Here is a 20087-nt window from a genome sequence, read left to right as displayed (position 1 = left end):
TCAGGCAATCTTGATGATTGATACAGACAAATGCAAAGAATCAATTGGCCCATCATTTCCACCAAAGGACTGAGGCAGAACATTTCAAGTATAATCATTGCCCCAGTCCCTTATAGGGCTGGATTCTTTTGTAAATCAAGCCAGCTCATTAACAGCTTATGTAGAAGATATCCAACACCTTTCACCCCAGTCCCAGCCAGCTGGTGATGTAAAGTGGGCAGAAAGCTTATAAATTTTCCCAGGTAGGATTTTGGAAGAACTTTGTAAACAACGCCCCTTGCTGGTCAAACATAAGAAAATGCAAAAACCATTGCTGACCGTAATCAAGGCTCTAGAAAAGGTCACAGCCATGTCTCTAAGTCGTCTTCTAGTCTATGGGAACTGTGGCCAGGTCAAGGGAGAAGGCATGGGGAAAACAGCAGTGCTGGGAAGAAAAAAAACTGCATTTTTTTGGAGATGTTTATATGTGCTTAATTAAGGTTAGATCTCAAAGAAAGCAGATACATTTTTAGTATCCCATTGAGTCTGAACAGGCAGCTATACGACCCACAGACACATGTCATGCTTATACACATAAACGAGATTTTTATTAACATCAGCGAACACAGATGGGAGAATATTCGTGTGCCAAGGACATATTGCTCACAAGATCATGAAATGGCTGTTGGTTTGTGTTCATAAATGATTTGGTGAATCACTACCTGTCTTTCAGTGAATATATATACATATATTCAGATTTCTGAAGCTTCATTTCCATTTGGATCCTCACAATCACTTCATTAGATAGAGAAAGCAGGAGTTTTGAAGGTAACGTCTATACATCTTATGGACACCCTGATTCACTAAAAATGAAAAATTCCAGTCCATTAACACACGTTTTAAGTAGGACATAAAGAAAGCACAAGAAATGCTGATTTGGCTCAATGATTTGCCTAATGAAAGGCTTTTTTTTTTTTTAAGTTTAAGTTAAAAAAAGATCCCCTGTAAAGCTGTCAAGGGTACTTGATGACATTACAGAAGCAAAATGTTTCCTAAGCAACTCCAGGGCCCTGTTATTTCTTGCTTGTAGGGTCTTCTCAGTTCTCAGTTCATTCTTGATGGCGTCAAGCTCACTGAGGATCTTTTCTATTTCTAATTCATAATACAATTTCATCTCTTCCTTCAGGAGTGCATTTCCAACCTCAGTTTGACGCTTCAGCTTCCTAACAGCTTCTTTTAAATCTCTGTTCTCCAGGCTCAACTTGTGAATGAGTTCTTTGGCTTGCTGGAGCTCTTCAGTTAAGTTTTTGACATTGGCTGCTTTTTCAGATAAGTCATTTCTCAAAGCTTGGAGTTCCCAGTCTTTCTTAGAAGTTTCCATCCCTGTTTCTTGAAAATTTAGGGGTTTTGAGGAGACTTCTTTTTTAGAGTTCAAAAGTTCTTTTTCAGCACTTTCAAATTCCTCTTCTATTTTTCTGCACTTCACATTAAGTTCTTCCAGTTCTTCATTCAAAAGACTCAGGTGAAGTTTTGGAGACATTCCTTCAGTAAATTTCTTCTTTGTGTCCTGTTGTGGAAGAGCTGGTAATTCCTTTATACTCCAGGTAGAATAATCTTCTGTGCTATTACAGCTTTCTGTGGTTGCAATCTCCAGATTAGATGATTCACAGGGGGCAGAATTTGTGTCTGCTTCATTCTTTGAAATGTTTCTCTTTCTATCTCTTAAATTTGGTTCTTCTTCTTTTTCATTTACTTGGGAAATAAATTTTTTCCTCTTAAATTTATTTTCTTCTTGAAACTTTCTACTAGACAGATGATAGATTCCTTCCATTTTCTTGGCCTTATCTAAAGGCATTGGTTCAGAAGAAGAGTTAGGCTGAGAAGCCTCGCCTAGAACATCCTGTGTACTGAAAAAAAACATACTCTCCTTCCAGTGATTTTTTCTAGTGTCCATTTCTTCAGGCACCTCTTCTAGTTCCTGAAACACAAAATTTTAAATAAAGGCACATTATTTACACTGGCAGCTGATGTAGAGGAAAGAACTAAGAATGCTGGCTCATGGGTGAAAGAACCTCAATATTTGATGGCTGGCTCTCCCTTAACTCACTGAGTGACTTGGGCCTCAGTTTCCCCATTTAGACATTGAAAGGGTTCTATGTTAGCTAAGTTCTGCAGACCCTCCAGCTTTAAAATTCTCTGATCCTATGAAAGAGAAATAATAAATGGATACATTTGGCTATTTCTTGTAGAGAAAATAATTCTATGAGTAAGCAACCATAGACAAAAACTGATTGCTTCAAAATAGTAAACATAGTTTAAAATTAACAGGTTAATACCTGTGCTTCCAATATGTCTGATTTCTTTTCTAGTTCTTTTGGGTTGGACTACTGCTTATTCATTCTTGAAAGTGACTAAAACATCAGGGCTTAATGCAATGTGAGCTGCTTTCAGTAAAGTATACCATGCAAGCTTCCTTATGACTAACTCTGCCAAATGCCCTTCTGTCTTGACCTGTAAATTCCTGCTATTCCAGTCTTGAGCTTTGCTTTTAGGCAAGACTGCCAAGTATACAGAATTATATCCGTTTCGACAGCAGTTTCATGATGAGAACCGAATGTCAACAACTGAAAATATTAATGCCACCAAATGTGTTTTTCTGGAGATACAGACTGCAGGTGTAGTTCTTAGGTGAAAACTTAGTATACTAAACACAACCAAGTTCCTAAATTTATAAAAATTATAGAGGACATTCATTTTGTTTCAAAAGCATTTTCCCTGTTCAAAGAGAATTCATAACATACAGTTCTCCTAAAGCACAGAAATATTTGATCAGTAACTACTTTGAAAGGGGGAGAAAGAAGGACCCAAGCAACATGCTGAAAGGCCACTGGCATCAGAAGCCACCAAACTGGCAACTGCAGTCACCACTAAAAGGTGGGAAGGAAGAGGAGGAGGTCACTTTATTCATTTTACACATGAATTTGCTGTAATACATTTGTTACATACAACCACTGAGAAAAATCACTGATTTGTTTTTCCCATGCACACAAATGTCTTTTTATCTTGGTAATGAAAAATGGCAATTGTTGTATTTATTTTTAATTAATATTTTCTTTAATATTATTAAAGATTATAAATCTCATAGTAACATGTGACATATATTTATATGATATTTCATATTATATAAAGATGATAATAATATTACATGTTATTTGTAGAATTTTTAAAAATACAGAAAAGCACAGAAAACAAAAGGAATCTCCCTCATAATCCCATGGCCCTAAGGCAATGACTTTTTGGTGTATTATCTCCCCAGCATTTTCTTTTTAACAACAGTAATTAAAATGGTAGCAGATTTTCCTTGCTACGGACAGTAAGAATAAACTGGATACCTACGTGTACTGAACGGGCCTGACCCTCTCCTCCCAAACGAGGGAAGGGACTCACATTCCCAAGGATACACCCTCACTGACAACTACTTGGCTTTAAAGGAATGGGAAAGGTACAAATATTCAGTGAAGGTATCAAAAGAATTGGTTCAAAAGTCATAAGCCAAGCTTTTAGTCAATCAGACCACAGTAATAAGCTCAGACTCGAAATTCATGGTATATATTAACCATCGGAGCATCATCTCCTTTCCCTTGAAATAGTCCTTTCTGACTTTTATTATTCTACTAGTCACCACTAGTGACATGCATCTATGATCTACCTGTTCTTACAGGGGAAAATAATCATAATCCTGGTTTCTTTCCTGCCTACAAATATGAATGCAAATGATTGGAAATCATTACCGTGATCATAAATGAAAGGAACAGAGGGAAGAGAGAAGATGGTATGCTAATTGCCAGTCACATTTTTTAGCAGTAAAATTTTTACCAGACAATTCTGTAAAGGATAAAAGTACTTCTAATCAGGTAGCAATGGGAGAGAGATTACTATTCCTCCTACCTAATTCTGGATGAAAGGCATTGGTGAGATTGATCAGGAAAGAGGTGTGCAGAGGGACAAGTAAGGTAAGGCCACTTTATACTTAAGGTAACAATAATGACAAATCTGAGATAGAGATCTGGGTAAAGGTTAAGATCAAGGTTAAAATGGAAAACTCTTTGCAAAAATAATTTCTCATCTTCCGTCTCCAACTCTCCCAAAAGTCTCTGCCAAAAAGCACATATATTTTTATATTAATATGATGTGTTGATCTATTTATATGAGTGTATATATTTTTTTCAATTTCACTACCTTTTTCCACTGAGCCTCTGTGCAATTTTCTGATACAGCCTATGCTTTCACAGAACTGGGAAGAGTCCACTTATTTTAAGGCTCAGAGAAGTGACTTGCCCAAGTCCATACCACCGTAGTGGTAAAACTGAGACCTTGTCTCCAGGTCAGTGCTTGTTCTAAAATTCCTCTTTATTCTTCTGCTAGGTTTTATCCCACAGATTGAAAGAAAGCAACCCACTATTTTCAGAGCTTAGGTATTTTTTAAAGGACGACAAAAGCAGAGAGGAAAAATGAAAGGGGGAGGGTAAAGAGAATTGCATGTCACATATCAAAGGACAGAAAGAGAAAGGTTTGAAAAGCCTTTTGGAATTTCCCGCCCATGGCTTACACAGGGCAGGGTCAAGGGGTCTCTGAGCTGTTCCTTTCTTTCTTTCTTTTCTCTCTTTCTTTCTTTTTCTCTTTCATTGGCAAGATATCCTTTAAGGGCTTGTTCCCAAATCTAGTCACAGAGTCTGGCAAAGCCCAGACTGGGAGTAAAAGCTGCCAGTTTCATTTTTCTCTTCCCAAATTGCACTGTTTGTTTTTATTGCAGAACAAGTATGACATTAGTATACTCTGGCAAGGACAGGAACATCCTCGGAAACAATGACTACCCTGGTGTGGCAGCCATTTTGCTCTCAATAAACTTGATTAGGTAATCTGTTGCAGCATAAGGTAAAGCCATTATTGAAAGTGTAAGCATGCCTTTTTAGTGGATCAATTGTGAACATTTAGTATTCTAAGTGCCTACCCAGCACTACATTGGATATAGGGAAGAACTGAAATGTAGGGAAGAAGTTCCAAGGGAAACAAAATTTAAAGAAACATACAAGCCAGAACTTGGAAAAACAATATAAAGTGATGGGGCAAAAATAACATCAGTGGTAATTTAAGACAGCAGTCCCCCAGAATCCTTGGGGCTGCCCTGTTAAGGCATGGGTGCCCAGGATATGGCTATATATATATTCATTGGTGTCTGACATGAATTAAAAAAGGATTCCTGATGGTTCCAGTTAGTGTCTCTCTGAAAACGTCACCATTCATCCTTTGGTGGCTTTCTTCTTTTTGCAGTAGCAAAGTAGTAGGGCATTTTGGTAGAGTAAGGGATCTCTTGACTCATGGAAGTAGTTTATATTCACCTAAAGAATTTGGGAATGACTGATAAAATAAAATAAATTGAAAATGAGTTTATAATGTAATGTGATATAGCCTAACTGTTGTGAGCTAAGCAAAGAGTGATCATTTATTATGGATTCTTAGGTAAACTGTTCCATAAAAATCTAAGGTAAATATATATCTATCCTCATATAGCTCCAGAAAATAACACACTGCTTAATGCGAAATGAGAAACCCACAAAACCATGTCATTTTCATTTTTAAGGTAGGGGGCCCTGGGGAATACACTCATATTAAGGTGGATAAGTGATCAAATATGTGAAATCGAATTATTTATTTTCTCAAATATTAATATTTTTAATTACATACCTTAGGGAAATGTAATGACATAACTACCAAAGATCTTTTTTCGTTTGCCTTACCTCATTTACATTAGAATTTGATTTCAAATTTTCAGGACCATCTCTTTAGCATAAATATAGATGTGTCTGCAAAGCGTGGTTATTGTTCCAGGCAGGGGTAGAGAGGGAAGCAGTTCTGGAAAATCCCCAGAGGCTTTTTGCCACTTCACAAAAAGAGTGCTTCATCCCAAACTTTGTAAATGGGGAATGATAGTTGGAAAAGGCCATGTTCAACCTGTGATGGGCACTCTCTGTCACTCCCCACTACCAACTTCTGTCACTAGCTCTTCAACCCCCCTCAACTAGAGGCGTGGCTTTTAGTCACAGCCCAGGGGCAGTATGGGGAAGACAAAGGGCCCTTCTTAGCCTAGGCAACTTTCCCCCATTATTCTTGGATGGTTTCAGTTCTTCCAACCCTCAGAAAAACTGCTTGGCCGAAATAGGAAAGAAAAAAAGTCTGTTACAAAGGAAGTCACTGGCCTTGCTTCTTTGCTCAATTGTCCAATCTGTTCTCACTTAAAAGCAGTATTTCTCAACCTTTTCTTTTGCTTCCACCATTCCCAGGCACAAGGCACACACACAAAAAAGCAAAAACAAACTATCATCATTACCCTCTCTCCTTATTCAAGAAGATTCTGACTTGCCCTTTCTAGGGGGGCTACCCTACTCCCCACTCCCTTGAGAATCAGTGACTTGGAGAAAACTACTAAATACGAAAATGAAGTCCCAAATGAACTGTCTGAAGTCAAGGTGGGTGAATGTGTTTTACTGTGCAAAATTGTGGGAAAGAAGAAAAAGGAAGTTTTTGAGAAAAAAATTGAGTGTGGACCATAGTAAAAAAAAAAAAAAAGAAAAAAGCCCAAATGAGTCACATAAGACTCCAACACTTTGGAACTGGGAAAACTTACTTTCTCTGAGCTGCAGTTGCTTCAGGTGTAAAATACCTATTTCACAGGTGGTTAAGAGAAGTTAATGAAAACAAAAACGGAAGCAATTTTAAAGTCTACTGTAAATAACCAGTTTTGTTCGTATTTTAGGTTTTCCTCTCCCTTCCTTGGAACATAAACCAGCCAGTTAAATATTCCGACGCTTGGCCAAAGATTATATACTCCAAAGTTGCCAGCCTGGAGTCATCAGACCTCAGAAAATGTTGGATTGAAAAAAAAAATGTAGGTTCTATCAAAGTAAGCAGAGGGGAACCTAAATTCAAAGTTTACATTAATTTTACCTGCATCTGCAGGGAAGAATTAGTCCTAAATCCTGAAAGTTGTTGATGCAAATTTCTGAAGCTAAACTGATTCTAAGCAGAAGAGTTGTGGCCTTCTTTCTACAGCTGAAGATATTTTCCTTTTTATCACCAATTGCTTCACCAAGAACTTTCCAAATGTCCCAGTGTTTTTCAGAGCCATCGATAACTTCTTAGAAATATTACAGTTGGAGTGTCAGTTTAAAGATTAGCAAGGATGACTGTACTCTGACTTTTCCTGGGCTTCTATAGCATTTTATATATACCTTTATTTTACCAGTACCCTGTGCTCTATTTCCTAGCATCTTATTCATTTTTGTGTCCCTAGTTGCTACCTGACACATAGTAGCCCTCAGTAAATAACTGTTGAACGAGTGATTCTTGATACTCTTCCTGAAAATTGTATAATGCTTTGATTCTAATTGAATGTTTGTAAATACTTATAATTTCTCCTCTGGCTTATTATGTCTTTTGGGTGACAATTTAGGAAATGGGCTTTTATTTTTCCCTCAAAATTTTGATGGCTTAGTTGAAGTCTTCAGGACATTTCTTGCTTGTATTTTATGAGGGTTTTTTGATAGTGTACTGACAGTGCAGATTAATCATCTAGTTACAAGGTTGAAGAGGATGGGTGAGGCTCTGAGCTTCTAAACACCCCTAACAAGAAAAAAGCCTGCACAACTGTACTTACACTTCCTGATGGCCAAGGTCTTCTATTGGATGCTGTTGTTCTCCAGTTTGAACTGAAAAATAAAATCACATCCCCAGTGTAATTAGAAAATATAATTAGCCAGAATGCCCAATTCCTTGTTTATGTCTGAGATGTAGCTTAAATTTACAAGTGATATAATTAGAATGTCATTTGGCTTATCTGAAATGTGATGCTAGACATTTTTTGAAGCAAGTTTTCTTTTCAACTTGTCAACCCACTTTCTCAACTACTATGCTAAGTCCCCAAGCAATGCAAGTATCAAATGGGACAAGAATCGTGATGGCATTTACTCAACCCAGTGTCTCCTTACCTTTAGCACCTACTGGGCAAATGAGCCACCGCTGGTGGCCGCCGCAGCCGCAGCAGCATGCCTGCTATTAATGAGCACGCCAAGAGCCACGTTAGCAAAGGGTTGGAGCCCAGGCCTTGCCTCCCTCCCTCAGAGTACAGTTCATTTGAAAAGTCATTAAAAAGGGAATTGATCCTGATCTTTGCCTTACTCTTGCAGGGTCCTAACATATGAACCAAAAAGTGACCACTTTACGAGACCAACTGTCTTCTCTATTGTTTGGCAGGTATTGTGAGTGAAGCAAAGCACCACTGAAAACTGGGCCCTGTGAACACTTGCTAGCGCCAATTCTTTGTTATTATTGTGAAATTATTCCTTCTGAAAGAAAAGATACAGGGTCACCTTAATTCTGAAGGCTGAGTACTTTATTAGCATGGAAGTCACATTTTTGCTCTAAAGCCCTATTTGTGTATGCATAGTTTGGGGTTTTCTCTGTAAATGGTTAACTGAAACTCCTGCCATCGCCACTTCCAGTGGAGAGGAGGTGGCTCCAGTCGGGGCGCTGCCCGGCCCCCGCCACAGGCGACACTTTCCACCGCCCCAGTCCCTACCCTCTGGCTAGGGGGCAGCGGGCAAGGCCTGATCCCACTCTTCCTTCCACGCCCCGACTCACACGCCCTGTTCCCTTCCCTCCCAAACGCCAGCCTGCTCCCGGCCTGGGACCCTCAAGAGAAAAAGAAACCCGCAGCGGGGGTCGAGGTGGGGAGCGCGGGCGCTTCCGCCCGGGTCACCCTGCGGCGAGCCTGGGAAGAAGAGGGGCGAGCCCGGGGAGCCCCGGCTTTCCCAGGCCCAGACATACCTGGAGGCGTGGGTGGGGTCCGCTGGGCCCTGTCCCCGCTTCCCCGGAGCCGGCCACCAGCGGCGGGCGGCAGCCCTAGGCTCGGCGCTGGCCACCGCGCCCCGGCCAAGCCCGCGCGGGGCAGCGCCTCTGCAGTGCAGCGCCGGCGCCGGCCGCGCCGTTGCCTGGCAACCGGCGGGCCTGCTTTAAAGGGACCCGGGCGCGAGGACCCGCGCGGCCAGCCGAGAGCTGCCTGCCGGCAAAGCTCGCCGGAGCACTGAGCATGCCCGGTGGGGCGGGCACAGCGGCGGCGTCTGCCTGCAAGAAATGGGAGCTCAAACAGCGAGAGGGCCGAGTCAGGCTGGGAAAGGGGGAGAAACTGCGAGGCAGCCCCACCCGCAGTGGGCTTATTCCAGAGGGTTAGGGTGACTCACAAAGCCAGCTGGACACGGCCATTGTGGAGCAGGAGGGAGTGGCACAGAGTAAGCCTTAGGCCTCCAGTTTAGTACCATGACGTTCAGAAAGGTTAGCTCTCAAAGGTTGCCTGGATTTGGTTCAGGGTCCCTAACAATGTGGGAACTGCACCCTGACGCCCACCCCTGCCCCTTCAACACGATGGTCTGGCCAGACTTTTTGTCTCTGACCAAGGTTCTAAGGGCCTGTGTCAGGAGAGCATTGTCCCTTTGTGGCGCCCCTATGGGAGGGTGGGCTTGTATCTCAGATAGAGAGCCCATGGTTTCCTCATTCATCCCTCAGGAATTTCTCTAAACCGCTCTTGGACCTATTTGAATGGAAAATCTATTGGGAGCAACCAGTTCTACACGACTGGCAGGGTAAAAGGGTTTCCTTTTATCAGCCTCAGAACTACTCTCTTGGAGCTTCAAAGATTGCTCATAACCTTCGATTTCGTTGGGGGAACAAACCCATGTTCTTCATTATGTTACAGGTTTCAGTCACGATATTTTGCTGAATAAGTCAACGATCGCAGACTTTGATTAGCCTGGGTGCCCAGTGCTGAGTCTTCCACCACCAGATTGGTCACACACCCTAGCTATAGTCTGATTTGAACCCAGCTGGGCCTGACCAAAAGATGGATCTGGCAAAGGTGGTGGTGCCTGAAACAGAATGGGACTGGGGTGTCCAAAATAGTAATAATTGTGACTTTTAGGAAAGTTAGTATTTTCTAGGAAGCATGAAGTTGAAAGGAAACATCAGCTCCGGAATCTCAAGTGTAAGGAGGTTTAAGCACATTTAAAGAGTGACACTCTCATTTATCAAGACCTAGCAAGGAAGTAACTTAGAAACAATACTGGGATACATTTCAAAACTTCTTGGGAACCGGATCTAACAGGTGTTTGGCAGCTGGCAGGGCTGCCTTCAGGTGCCCTGAGGCCTAGTTCTAAGTCTCCTTTTTCCTCTTTGTAGAACCAGTGTCAATAGGGTTGGAGACAGAAGAGGCTTAATGTCAATGTATGTTTTGTTACAGACCCTGTCAGAATTAGTTTGTGGGATTCTGACAAAACTTCTTTCCTTGATATTAAGTCTCCAAATTGCCTTGCCTTTAGCATTTCTGTTTTAATTATTTTGAAAGGATTCCATTGACTTTTGGTTGATATAAAATCCCTTATTAATGTAATAAAAGAATCTTTCTTAATTGCTCTGTGCCTCAGTTTCCTTGTTTGTACAATGGGAATCATAATTGTACATAATTCACAGGAGTATTGTAAGGATTGAGTTTATATTTCTGAAACCCTTAGAGTAATGTCTGACACACAGCAAACCCTATATAAATGTTTGCTGTTGGCATTAGTATTAGTATTATCTTGTCATAAATTCACTATCCTCCTGAAACGTAAATATAAATACATTGATGATGATAACTCAAGGTGTACTCTGGGAAGTGGAGTCAGAAGTCTTAAGACCCAGAATTCCAAACCTTTATTTCAGGTAGAGTCCCACACTCCCATTAGGCAACCCCATCCCACTCCCATATTCCTGAAAAAAAAATGCACAAAAGGTTACCTTGATCTTGCTGTAATTCTATTTTTAAATATGGTGGGTCACTCCTTCATTTACTCAATGTCTGAAATGGCAGAAGGTCAACAACAGTGAGGACAGACTTTTGTTATTCAAAGTGAATGCAGACTTGGAGATAGCTTTTCAAATATGGAAGACAGAAAACAGTTTACTTTCCTCTGGAACCTTTATCAATACCAAGGCAACAAGGTTCATAATAGAATCACACAGTCATACAATGGAACCCAGACTTCTTGTTTTACCAAGTAAGATATTGAGACCCAGAGAAGTCATGCGACTTATCCTTTGATCACACAGCAATATAAGCCTCTTTTGATTGCCCTGGTGAATTATCTTTGAGTAGTCTCAAGCCAGGGATACTTGGGGCAAGGAAAGAACATACATTTATAGGTATAGACTACATGTTGATAAATATTTAAATCATTCATGCAGATAATAATAATAATAGCTAAACTTTCTCACACACCACATCCCATAAGTCAGCAGATTCTGTTGGCTGTACCTTCATATTGTATCCAGAATATGATGGCTTCTCACCATCTCCACCACTAGCACCTGCTTCTGGCCCCTGTCATCTCTTGACTGGACTATGGCCTCCTGACTGCTTCTACCCTTGTGCACTGATTTCATTTCCTAGCACTGCCGCATCAAAGCAGCACAGACTAGGGGGCCCAAAACAACTGACACTTCTTCCTTCACAGGTCTGGAGGCTGGAAGTCTGAAATCAAGGTGTCAGCGGGGTTGGTTTCTTCTGGAGACTCTGAGGGACAGTCTGTCTCTCCAGACTTCGGTGGCTGCCACCAATCTGTGGCCTTCCTTGGCTTGTGGACACATCACTGCAATATCTGCCTTGGTCTTCACATGGTGTTCTCCTTATGTGCCTCTGTGTCTTCACATAGCTGTCTTCCTTTGTGTGTATCTCTGTGTCCAAATGTCCCACCTCCAATAAGGATATCAGTTATTGGATTAGGGCCCACTTTAATCCAATATGATCTCATCTTAACTTTATTATGTCTGCAAAGATGCTATTTCTAATAAAGGCATATCCATAGGTACTGCAAGGCTAAGTACTTGAGCCTATCTTTTGGGAGGATACAATTCAACCTGTGACAACCACTCACCATCTATTCTCAATACAGATCCAGAGACATGGTTACAAAATATTAAGTCAGATCATGTTACTACTCTGCTCAAAAGGCTACAAAGGCTCTCAATTTGCTTTGCGGTAAAAACCAAAATCCTTATAATAGCCTACAAGGTCCTACAGGATTTTCATGGAGAATCCTTACCCCCCACCCACACATGCACAATAACTCTCTGACCTCCTCTCCTGCCACTTTGTGCCTTGATGATCCAGTCGAGCAGCACTGGCTGCTTTGCTGTTCCCAGAATAGCAGACACCCTCCCAGCTTTAGGGACTTTGCTCTGTTTCCTCTGCCTTGAATGCTCTTCAAAAGACACGTGACATCCATGAATCTTACTTCCTCATCTTCCTTGACTCTGTTCAAATCTTAGCTTCTCTGTGACGCCTAGCCTGACTCTTCTTTTTAACACTGTTAACTTTCAACCTCTCCAGCATTCCCACCACTCCATGCTCTGCTCTACTTTTAAAAAATTTAGCACTTAACATTTTCTTTTTATTTATTTATTTTTATCAAGGTATTATTGATATACACTCTTATGTAGGTTTCACATGAAAAACAATGTAGCACTACATTCACCCATATTATCGAGTCCCCCCCCCCCCAATACACCATTGCAGTCACTGTTCATCAGTGAAGTAAGATAGCACTTACCATTTTCTAATGTACTACATTATGTTCTTTTTCTTCTGTTCTCTGCCACCCCTCACCCCCGCTGCAGGCTTCACTATACCACAACTTCCAACAGGGCAGGGATCTTGGGTTTTTCATTGATACATGCTAAACAACAAGCCCAGGCTATGGCACATGGTAGGCACTGAACAAATATTTGTCGAATGGATGAATGAATGAGTGAATGAATGAAGCTCATACCACGTGCCAGGAGTATTTCATTTGATCCTCACAGCAATCTCATGATGTAGGTACTATTATTACCTATATTTTACAGGTGAAAAACTAAGGGACATGAAGTTTAAGTTACTTGCCTAAGGTCGCATGGTTAGTAAATAGTGCAGCTAGGGCTTGGACTCAAGCAGCTCTGGCTTTCAACAACTCTGCAGCACTGATCTATAAAGGACATCTGACTACTGGCACCCAAGAGACTCTCTATCCAGCTATCTCTTGTTCTGACATTCATGTTTTCCAACAGCAGGCAATGGACAGTAATAGCTGTTAAACTACTGCCGTATATTTTGCTAACATATAGTTTGATGATGTTTGTCCATTGCACTGCACAAACTCTGGAGACTTGCTATCTAGGTTTACATGCCAGCCCTACCACTTAGCCATTATGTGTCTTGGAGCAAATTGCTTAACCTAAGTAGTTAGAGTGCCTCCTACTTCACAGGGTGGCTGTGAAGATAAATTTGTTTATATATGTAAAGCAGTTAGAACTGTGCTTGGTAAATAGATGGTGCACAATAATTCTTAGTCCTCGGTAGTGGTAGTCATATGTAATAAAAGTATCACATTTCGATCCAGTATTGACTATAATATAGAAGCTGTTATACAGGTAAACTTATCTTCAGGGTTAGAAGTTAGAATAATGGTCACCATAGGGGAAATAGTGACGGGGAAAGGGCATCAGGCAGGCTTCTGGGCTTTTGGTAGTGTTTTATTTTTTGATCTGGGCACTGATTGCATGGATGCATTTACTTTGTGAAAAATCATGGAGTTGTACACTTCAAATTGCACATTCTTTCTGTTGTGTAGTTCAATAAAAATTTGATTTAAAAACAACTGAATCCAACCTTATATAGCTTTCTCCTAATTCTCTATTCATTTTCTTAAGTTTCTCCCAACTCCCATTTATTCAAGTAACAATTGCTGAGCAACTTGATGTTCCTGGGACTTGGTTAAATGCTAAAAGTATTCAGATAGACAAATGTGATAAATGCAGGGATGAAAGTAATTACAAAATAAGGATGGACTCAGATGAAGGAGTGGTCCATCAGATGGGAAAGGGGTTTGAGTCATGGAAGTGTTAAGCTCTTTGGAAGTGGAACCATCTGAGCTGGGTCTTGAAAGATGAATAGTAGTTCTCCAGGCAGACAAAGGAGATAAAAGTAAAGGGAATAGCATGTACAAAGGCACAGAAGCATAAAACAGCATGACATATTGGAAATACTAAACTAATTCAGATTTACTGGAGCTTAATGTGCAAGGCAGTACACGGGGGAATCTGGAGTGAGAGTCAGAACCAACAGAAAAAGGTAATACCTGTCAGCGAAGGTGATTTTGGTTAAACAAATTAAAATAATTCAAAATCCAAATCAATATATTCATATAGCTGATTTACTTTACAAAATCATTCAGTTTGATTCAGGAAATATTTGTTAATTTATCTGCAACATGTCAGGCAGTGTGCCACATAGTGGGCATTCAAAAATTAGTAAGAACAACAAACTCCAGGCACAAGAAACAAGAAGAAAATGACACGGAGGCACATGATTATCAAATTGCTTAAAAACAGTGGTACAGAAAATCTTAAATGCAGCCAGAATGGGGAGAAAAGACACATTACATACAAAGAACAGAAGATTTTTCATTGGAAATGATGCAAGCCAGAAGACATTAGAACAAGATCTTTAAAGTAGTGAAAGAAAGTCAACCTAGACTTATTTACCCAGTAAATATATCTTTTAAAATGAAAGCAAAATAAAGACTTTTTCAGATATACAAAAGCTGAAAGAATTCATCACCAGAAGACCTGCACTCCAAGAAATGTTAAATGAAGTCCTTCAGTCCTGACAGAGGATGAAAATCTGATTCTATACAAAGGAATGCAGAGCATTTGAGAGAGTAAATTTGTGGGTAGGTATAAACACTTCTTTCTTATTATTTAAATCTCTTTAGAGATAGTCAACTGTATAAAGCAAAAGTGATCAGTATTTTGTGGGTTTACAATATATGCAAAGTAAAATACATGGCAAAGCACAAATGTTGGGAGGGAAAAATGGAAGAACAATACTGCAAGGTTCATGTATTATTATACGTGAGGATATATACCATTTGAAGGTAGACTCTAATAAGTAAAGCATGTATACAGAGAGTTCTCACTTTGCTTGGTTCCAATATGCACAAATTTCAGTAACCATGATCTAGTTAAATAACACCAGTCTCCCAAAAACACAGTTCAAATTTTAGTTACCACAGTGTATTAACTGTTAATTGCATAAAGTACAGACTTTGCTGCCAGCTCTTCAGTCCACAAGTAACCATATAAATAACAGATGTGCATCCTGACCAATAACCAATTACATCACTTATTTCAAAATTTGTTGGCAACTGGTCACTTACAGCTGTTACTCAGTTCATGTACAGATAGCAAAGTATGTAGTTGTCTTGATACATGGATCCCAGTGATAAATCCAAGTGACATTTTATAAAAGTGGATCATAAAAAGAGAAAATTGACCAAAATTCTTTTGCAAGTGGACATCCAGTTGTCCCAGAACCTTTGTTAAAGAGATTCTTTTTTCCACATTGAATGTCTTAGCACCTTTGTCAAAAATCAATTGACTGGTAGATATGTTAGATAGACACACTAAGTGTCCATCAATAGATGAATGGATAAAGAAGAGGTGGCACATACACACAAGGGAATATTTCAGCCATTGAAAAAAATAAATCCTGCCATTTGCAACAACATGGATGTATCTAGGAGGTATTATGCTCAGTGAAATAAGGCAGGTGGAGAAAGACAAATACTATATGATTTCACTTATTTGTGGAACATAAAAACAAAGAAAAACAGAATGAAAAAAAAACAACAGTAGACTCATAGACACTGAGAAGGGACTGGTGGGGAGGAGGGGTTTGGGTAGGCAAGTGGAGAGGGTGAGTGGGATAAAGGGAAACAATAATTTGCAATCACAATATAAGTTGGTAACAGGGATGGTAGTACAGCATGGAGAATATAGTCAATGATTCTGTAACATCTTTCTATGTTGACAGATAGTAACTGCCCTAGAGGGGGTGAGGATTTAGTAATATGGGTAACTGTTGAACCACTGTATTGTGTATTTGAAACCAATGTAAGATTGTATATTGGTGATACTTCAATAAAAAAAGAATTACAAAAATAATACTAGGATACCAACTAAAGAAAGTTCCTTTGTCTCCTAAACATTGTTCTCTAAAGTAAGGAGTTCATACATTTTCCCTTTGCAATGTCTGGAAATGATTTTATATTTGTTCTATTCCCATTTCATATGGAATTATTAATAATAAGCACCCCAAGGCAATGTGCAGCCACAAAATTTAAGCTGTATTATAAATGCTGTATTTGAAACCAAAAATATGTGAGGGAAGATATGCAAAATAAATTTTCCCCCCAAAAAATCAATTGACTGCAAATCTGAGCATTAATTTCAGCACCCTTGATTCTATTCCATTGATTTATATGTCTATCTTTGTACCCGTACCACACTGTCTTGATTACTGTTGCTCTGTAGTAACTTTGGAAATTGGTATATGTGAATCTTTCAACTTGGTTCTTTTTCAAGGTTGTCTTGGGTATTCTGATTCTGTTGAATTTCCATATGCATTACAGATCAGTGGGTCAATTTCTGCAAAAGCCAGCTGAGATTTTTATAGGAATTGCCTTGAATCTGTAGATCCAGTGGGGTTGTATACTATTTTATGGTATATACTTTTTCAATTCTTTTCCTTTTAACTTTTTTTGCTTCCTTATATTTTTGATATGTCTGAGTAAATAATTGACTGTGCTTTTCTCAAGTCCAGTCTGACAATCTGTTCATTTTAACTGAAATATTTGGGTTAAAACAACCACCTCATTTTTGTGCTGTAAGTTCCTCTTTTCCATTTTTCTTTCCCTTCTTTCTCACGTTTTCTTATTCCACAGTTTCTTTCTCTCCTAAATTCAAAGTTATATTCTCTGATTTTATTTTTAAGTGGTTATCCCTGAGACTGCAATGTGGAAGCTTATATAAATTTGGGACTAATCAATACTTTTTTTCAGACACCAAAGGAACCTTTAAATACTAGATTCATTTACTGCTCCCTCTCAGTTTGTATTAATATTGTATTCTAATTCTGCATATTTATATACTTTAACCCTCTAAGACTCAATTACTTTGTTATACAGTTCGGTTTTTTTTTCACTATGAACAAATGGGATTTATTTTATATTTATGAGTCTATTTATGTTTTGTTTGTTTGCCTTATTTTTTTTGATATCATTAGTGTACAATTACTTGAACAACATTATGGTTACTAGACTCCCCCCATTATCAAGTACCCCTAAATGCCCTATTACAGTCACTGTCCATCAGCGTGGTAAGATGCTATAGAGTCATTACTTGTCTTCTCTGTGCTGTACTGCCTTCCCCGTGACACCCCCCCCCCCCACTATACAGTTAGTATTTGTTTAGATTTATCCATATGTTTTTAACTTGCTTTGTTCTGTTCCCGTTCTGCATCTCTGGCATCTGCAATAACTTTTATTCTATATTTGGAATTTCCATTAATGATGTTCTACTGGTGGCACTTTTGCTCATTGTATTTCACCATCTTTCTTGAAAGAGATTTCTGCAGACATGAAATTATAGGCTGATAGTTATTTTCCATTGGCACATTAAAGCTAACATTCAATTGTCTGTTGGCTCCACTGTTGCTGTTGGGAATCAGCTGTCAGTTGCTGCCTAGTGTTTCTCCTCTCTTTGAAAGTAATCTTTTTTCTCTGGTTGCTGTACTCTGGTGTCTGCTCAGTTCTGAAAATCTCTCAGTTATTGATCTCCCTTCTTTATTTCCAGAACTCTGATTAACTGTATACTTTGGACTTGAGTCTATCACTGAAAATTCCAAGTTTCTTTCTTGTTTGCTTTCTTTCAACTTTTTTCTAGAAAAAAGTGCTATTATGCTATATTATACAGCTCGATTTGAAACATACCAAACAATTGCAAAGCCTGTCTAGAAAATGATTTGTGCCCTCTTTCACATATTCTATCTCTTTGCCTCTCTGTGCTGATTACTGAATAATTACTTCTTTTTTAAAACCGAGATAATATTGACATTTAACATTAGTTTCAGGTTTACAATATGATGATTTGATATTTGTATATATTGTGAAATGATCACCACAATGAATCTAGTTAACATCATCACCACACAGTTACAATTTTTTTCCTTGTGATAGGAACTCCTAAGATCTATTCTCTTATGAATAATTTCTTCTGAAATGTCATCCAGTTTACTAATTCTCTAATTAATTTTGTCTAATTTGTTGCTAATCTCTTCAATGAATTGAGTTCTTAATTTTGATCATGATTTTTTTTACTTCTAGAAGTTCAATGAAACAATTCTTCAAATATGGATATTCTTTAGAATATCTTATTCTCTGCACACATTACTTGTTTAAACACAGTAAGCATACTTCCTCATATTCTGTGTTAAATAACTTCACTAAGTTATTTCAGAATATGGCTTTGCTGTCTGTTACTGTTGTTAGTTTTCACTTGCAGTAAGTAAATTCCCTATTAGATTATTAAGTTTTTTTGTGAGTTGCTTTCTTTGTTTATAAAATAACTTGAATAAATTCTTTGAGATCTAGGACAAAGGTAGATTTCCTCACAAAGGATCTATGTTGTTTTTGCTAAACATCTGGAGGTCAAGATCACTTAAAATGTATGACTGGAGTCACCCAGGCAGTATGAATTGGAGCTGTATGATAACAACTTCTAGGCCAGTTTCTTCTTCCCTCTCCTGCTTGGCCTCCATCAGGGAATATTCCTTTGTAGTCGCCTAGAAGAGTAGGTGGGAAGGTAAATTAAAATCTACTTTTACTTCCTTTTGGGCACCAATTTATTGGGAAAAGGATATCTTAGACTTTCTACCTTTAATTGGTCCTTGGGTTTCTGTCTTTGACCCCCATGTTTTGGGGGCTTCTGCAAAGTTGAAATCCTCGAATTCCCCAAATTCCGCAATTGTTTTCAGGACAAAGTTGATTTCATTACTTCAGTTCTCTATATTCTCTTAGGTTTTATCTTGGTAATTCCTTACCTTGAAGATCTTTAAGGCTTTGAAGTAGATGTTTTCTTATCTATCAACCAGTAGTTTTTGTTGTTTGCGCAAGTGATCACGTGCCGGAAACAGAAAGCCTGTACTCCCTCTTTGGTCCACTTCAACATAGCTTCTGCATCCACTAAAATTCTTTTTACAGAGGTCAGAAAATATCACTAAGCTGCTGTATCAATCTGACATATTTTTCACTGCTTTCTGATTCAACCTTTCCACAGTTTCTGACACACCTGATTATTCCTTCTCCTTTAGAGCTAGTTTCTGGCTTTCACAGCACCTCACTTTCCTATACAACTTGGAAGTGACCCTTCTTCAGGGCTCAGATCTGGGTTGTCTCTCTACATTTCCTCTGCCGTTATTCTTAAGCTGTTAGCATCTATCCCTTATATTACTTCAATAGCCTCCTCTTTGGATGTCCTATACCCACTCTTCTCTCCAAGCAATCCATTCTCCTCACAGCAACCTGAGTGATCTTTCAAAAATGAAAATTAGACCTGTCAGAGTGCTACATTTGAACTTTACATGAATTCCAAACTATTTAACATTACCCACAAAACTGTGTATGATTTAACTCCTTCTCATATATCCATAATTGTCCCCTTTTGTAATACTATGGACAGACTGGCATTGTTTTCAGTTCCTCAAACATGTCAAATTCTTTCCCACCTCAGATCCTTGACACTTGCTTGTCCTTCCTCCTGGACTATTGTTCCCATGCTCCTGCATGGCGAACACCTATTCATACTTCATATCTCACATTAACTATCACTTTCTCAGAGATGTTTCCTGACCACCTAATACAATGGTACCCTATTCTTTTCCTTTAGAAAATTTATCATAATTTGTGATCAAATATTTATTGTGGGTTTATTTAAGTTCCATTCCCCAATTATCTTTATTTTTTATTTTTTAAATTAGAAATTTTTTACTGAAGTGTAGTTAGCATACAATATTAGTTTCAGTTGTACACCATAGTAATTTGACAATTATTACAAAATGTTCACCATGATAACTGTAGTTCAATCTG

General features: G+C 38.9%; 1 protein-coding gene across 1 annotated transcript; it reads right to left on the bottom strand.

The window, feature by feature from the left end:
- Window positions 1-565: 565 nt before the first annotated feature.
- CCDC160 (coiled-coil domain containing 160) lies at window positions 566-9181 on the bottom strand. Its single transcript, XM_037016855.2, has 3 exons — window positions 8863-9181; window positions 7694-7745; window positions 566-1957 (listed from the first exon to the last, which is right to left on the bottom strand). Exon 3 carries the CDS (start codon window positions 1931-1933, stop codon window positions 962-964), a length of 972 nt encoding a protein of 323 aa, XP_036872750.2. The 5' UTR covers window positions 1934-1957; window positions 7694-7745; window positions 8863-9181; the 3' UTR covers window positions 566-961.
- Window positions 9182-20087: the final 10906 nt, after the last annotated feature.

This window comes from Manis javanica, chromosome X, assembly GCF_040802235.1.
Source record: "Manis javanica isolate MJ-LG chromosome X, MJ_LKY, whole genome shotgun sequence".
NCBI classification, from domain to species: domain Eukaryota; kingdom Metazoa; phylum Chordata; class Mammalia; order Pholidota; family Manidae; genus Manis; species Manis javanica.
Note: the sequence above shows the minus strand (reverse complement) of the source record. Positions and strands in the feature narration are given on the sequence as shown.

Coding starts and splice junctions, on each gene's coding strand:
- CCDC160 (XM_037016855.2), bottom strand. CDS start 1,933: ATGGACACTAGAAAAAATCACTGGAAGGAGAGTATGTTTTTTTTCAGT.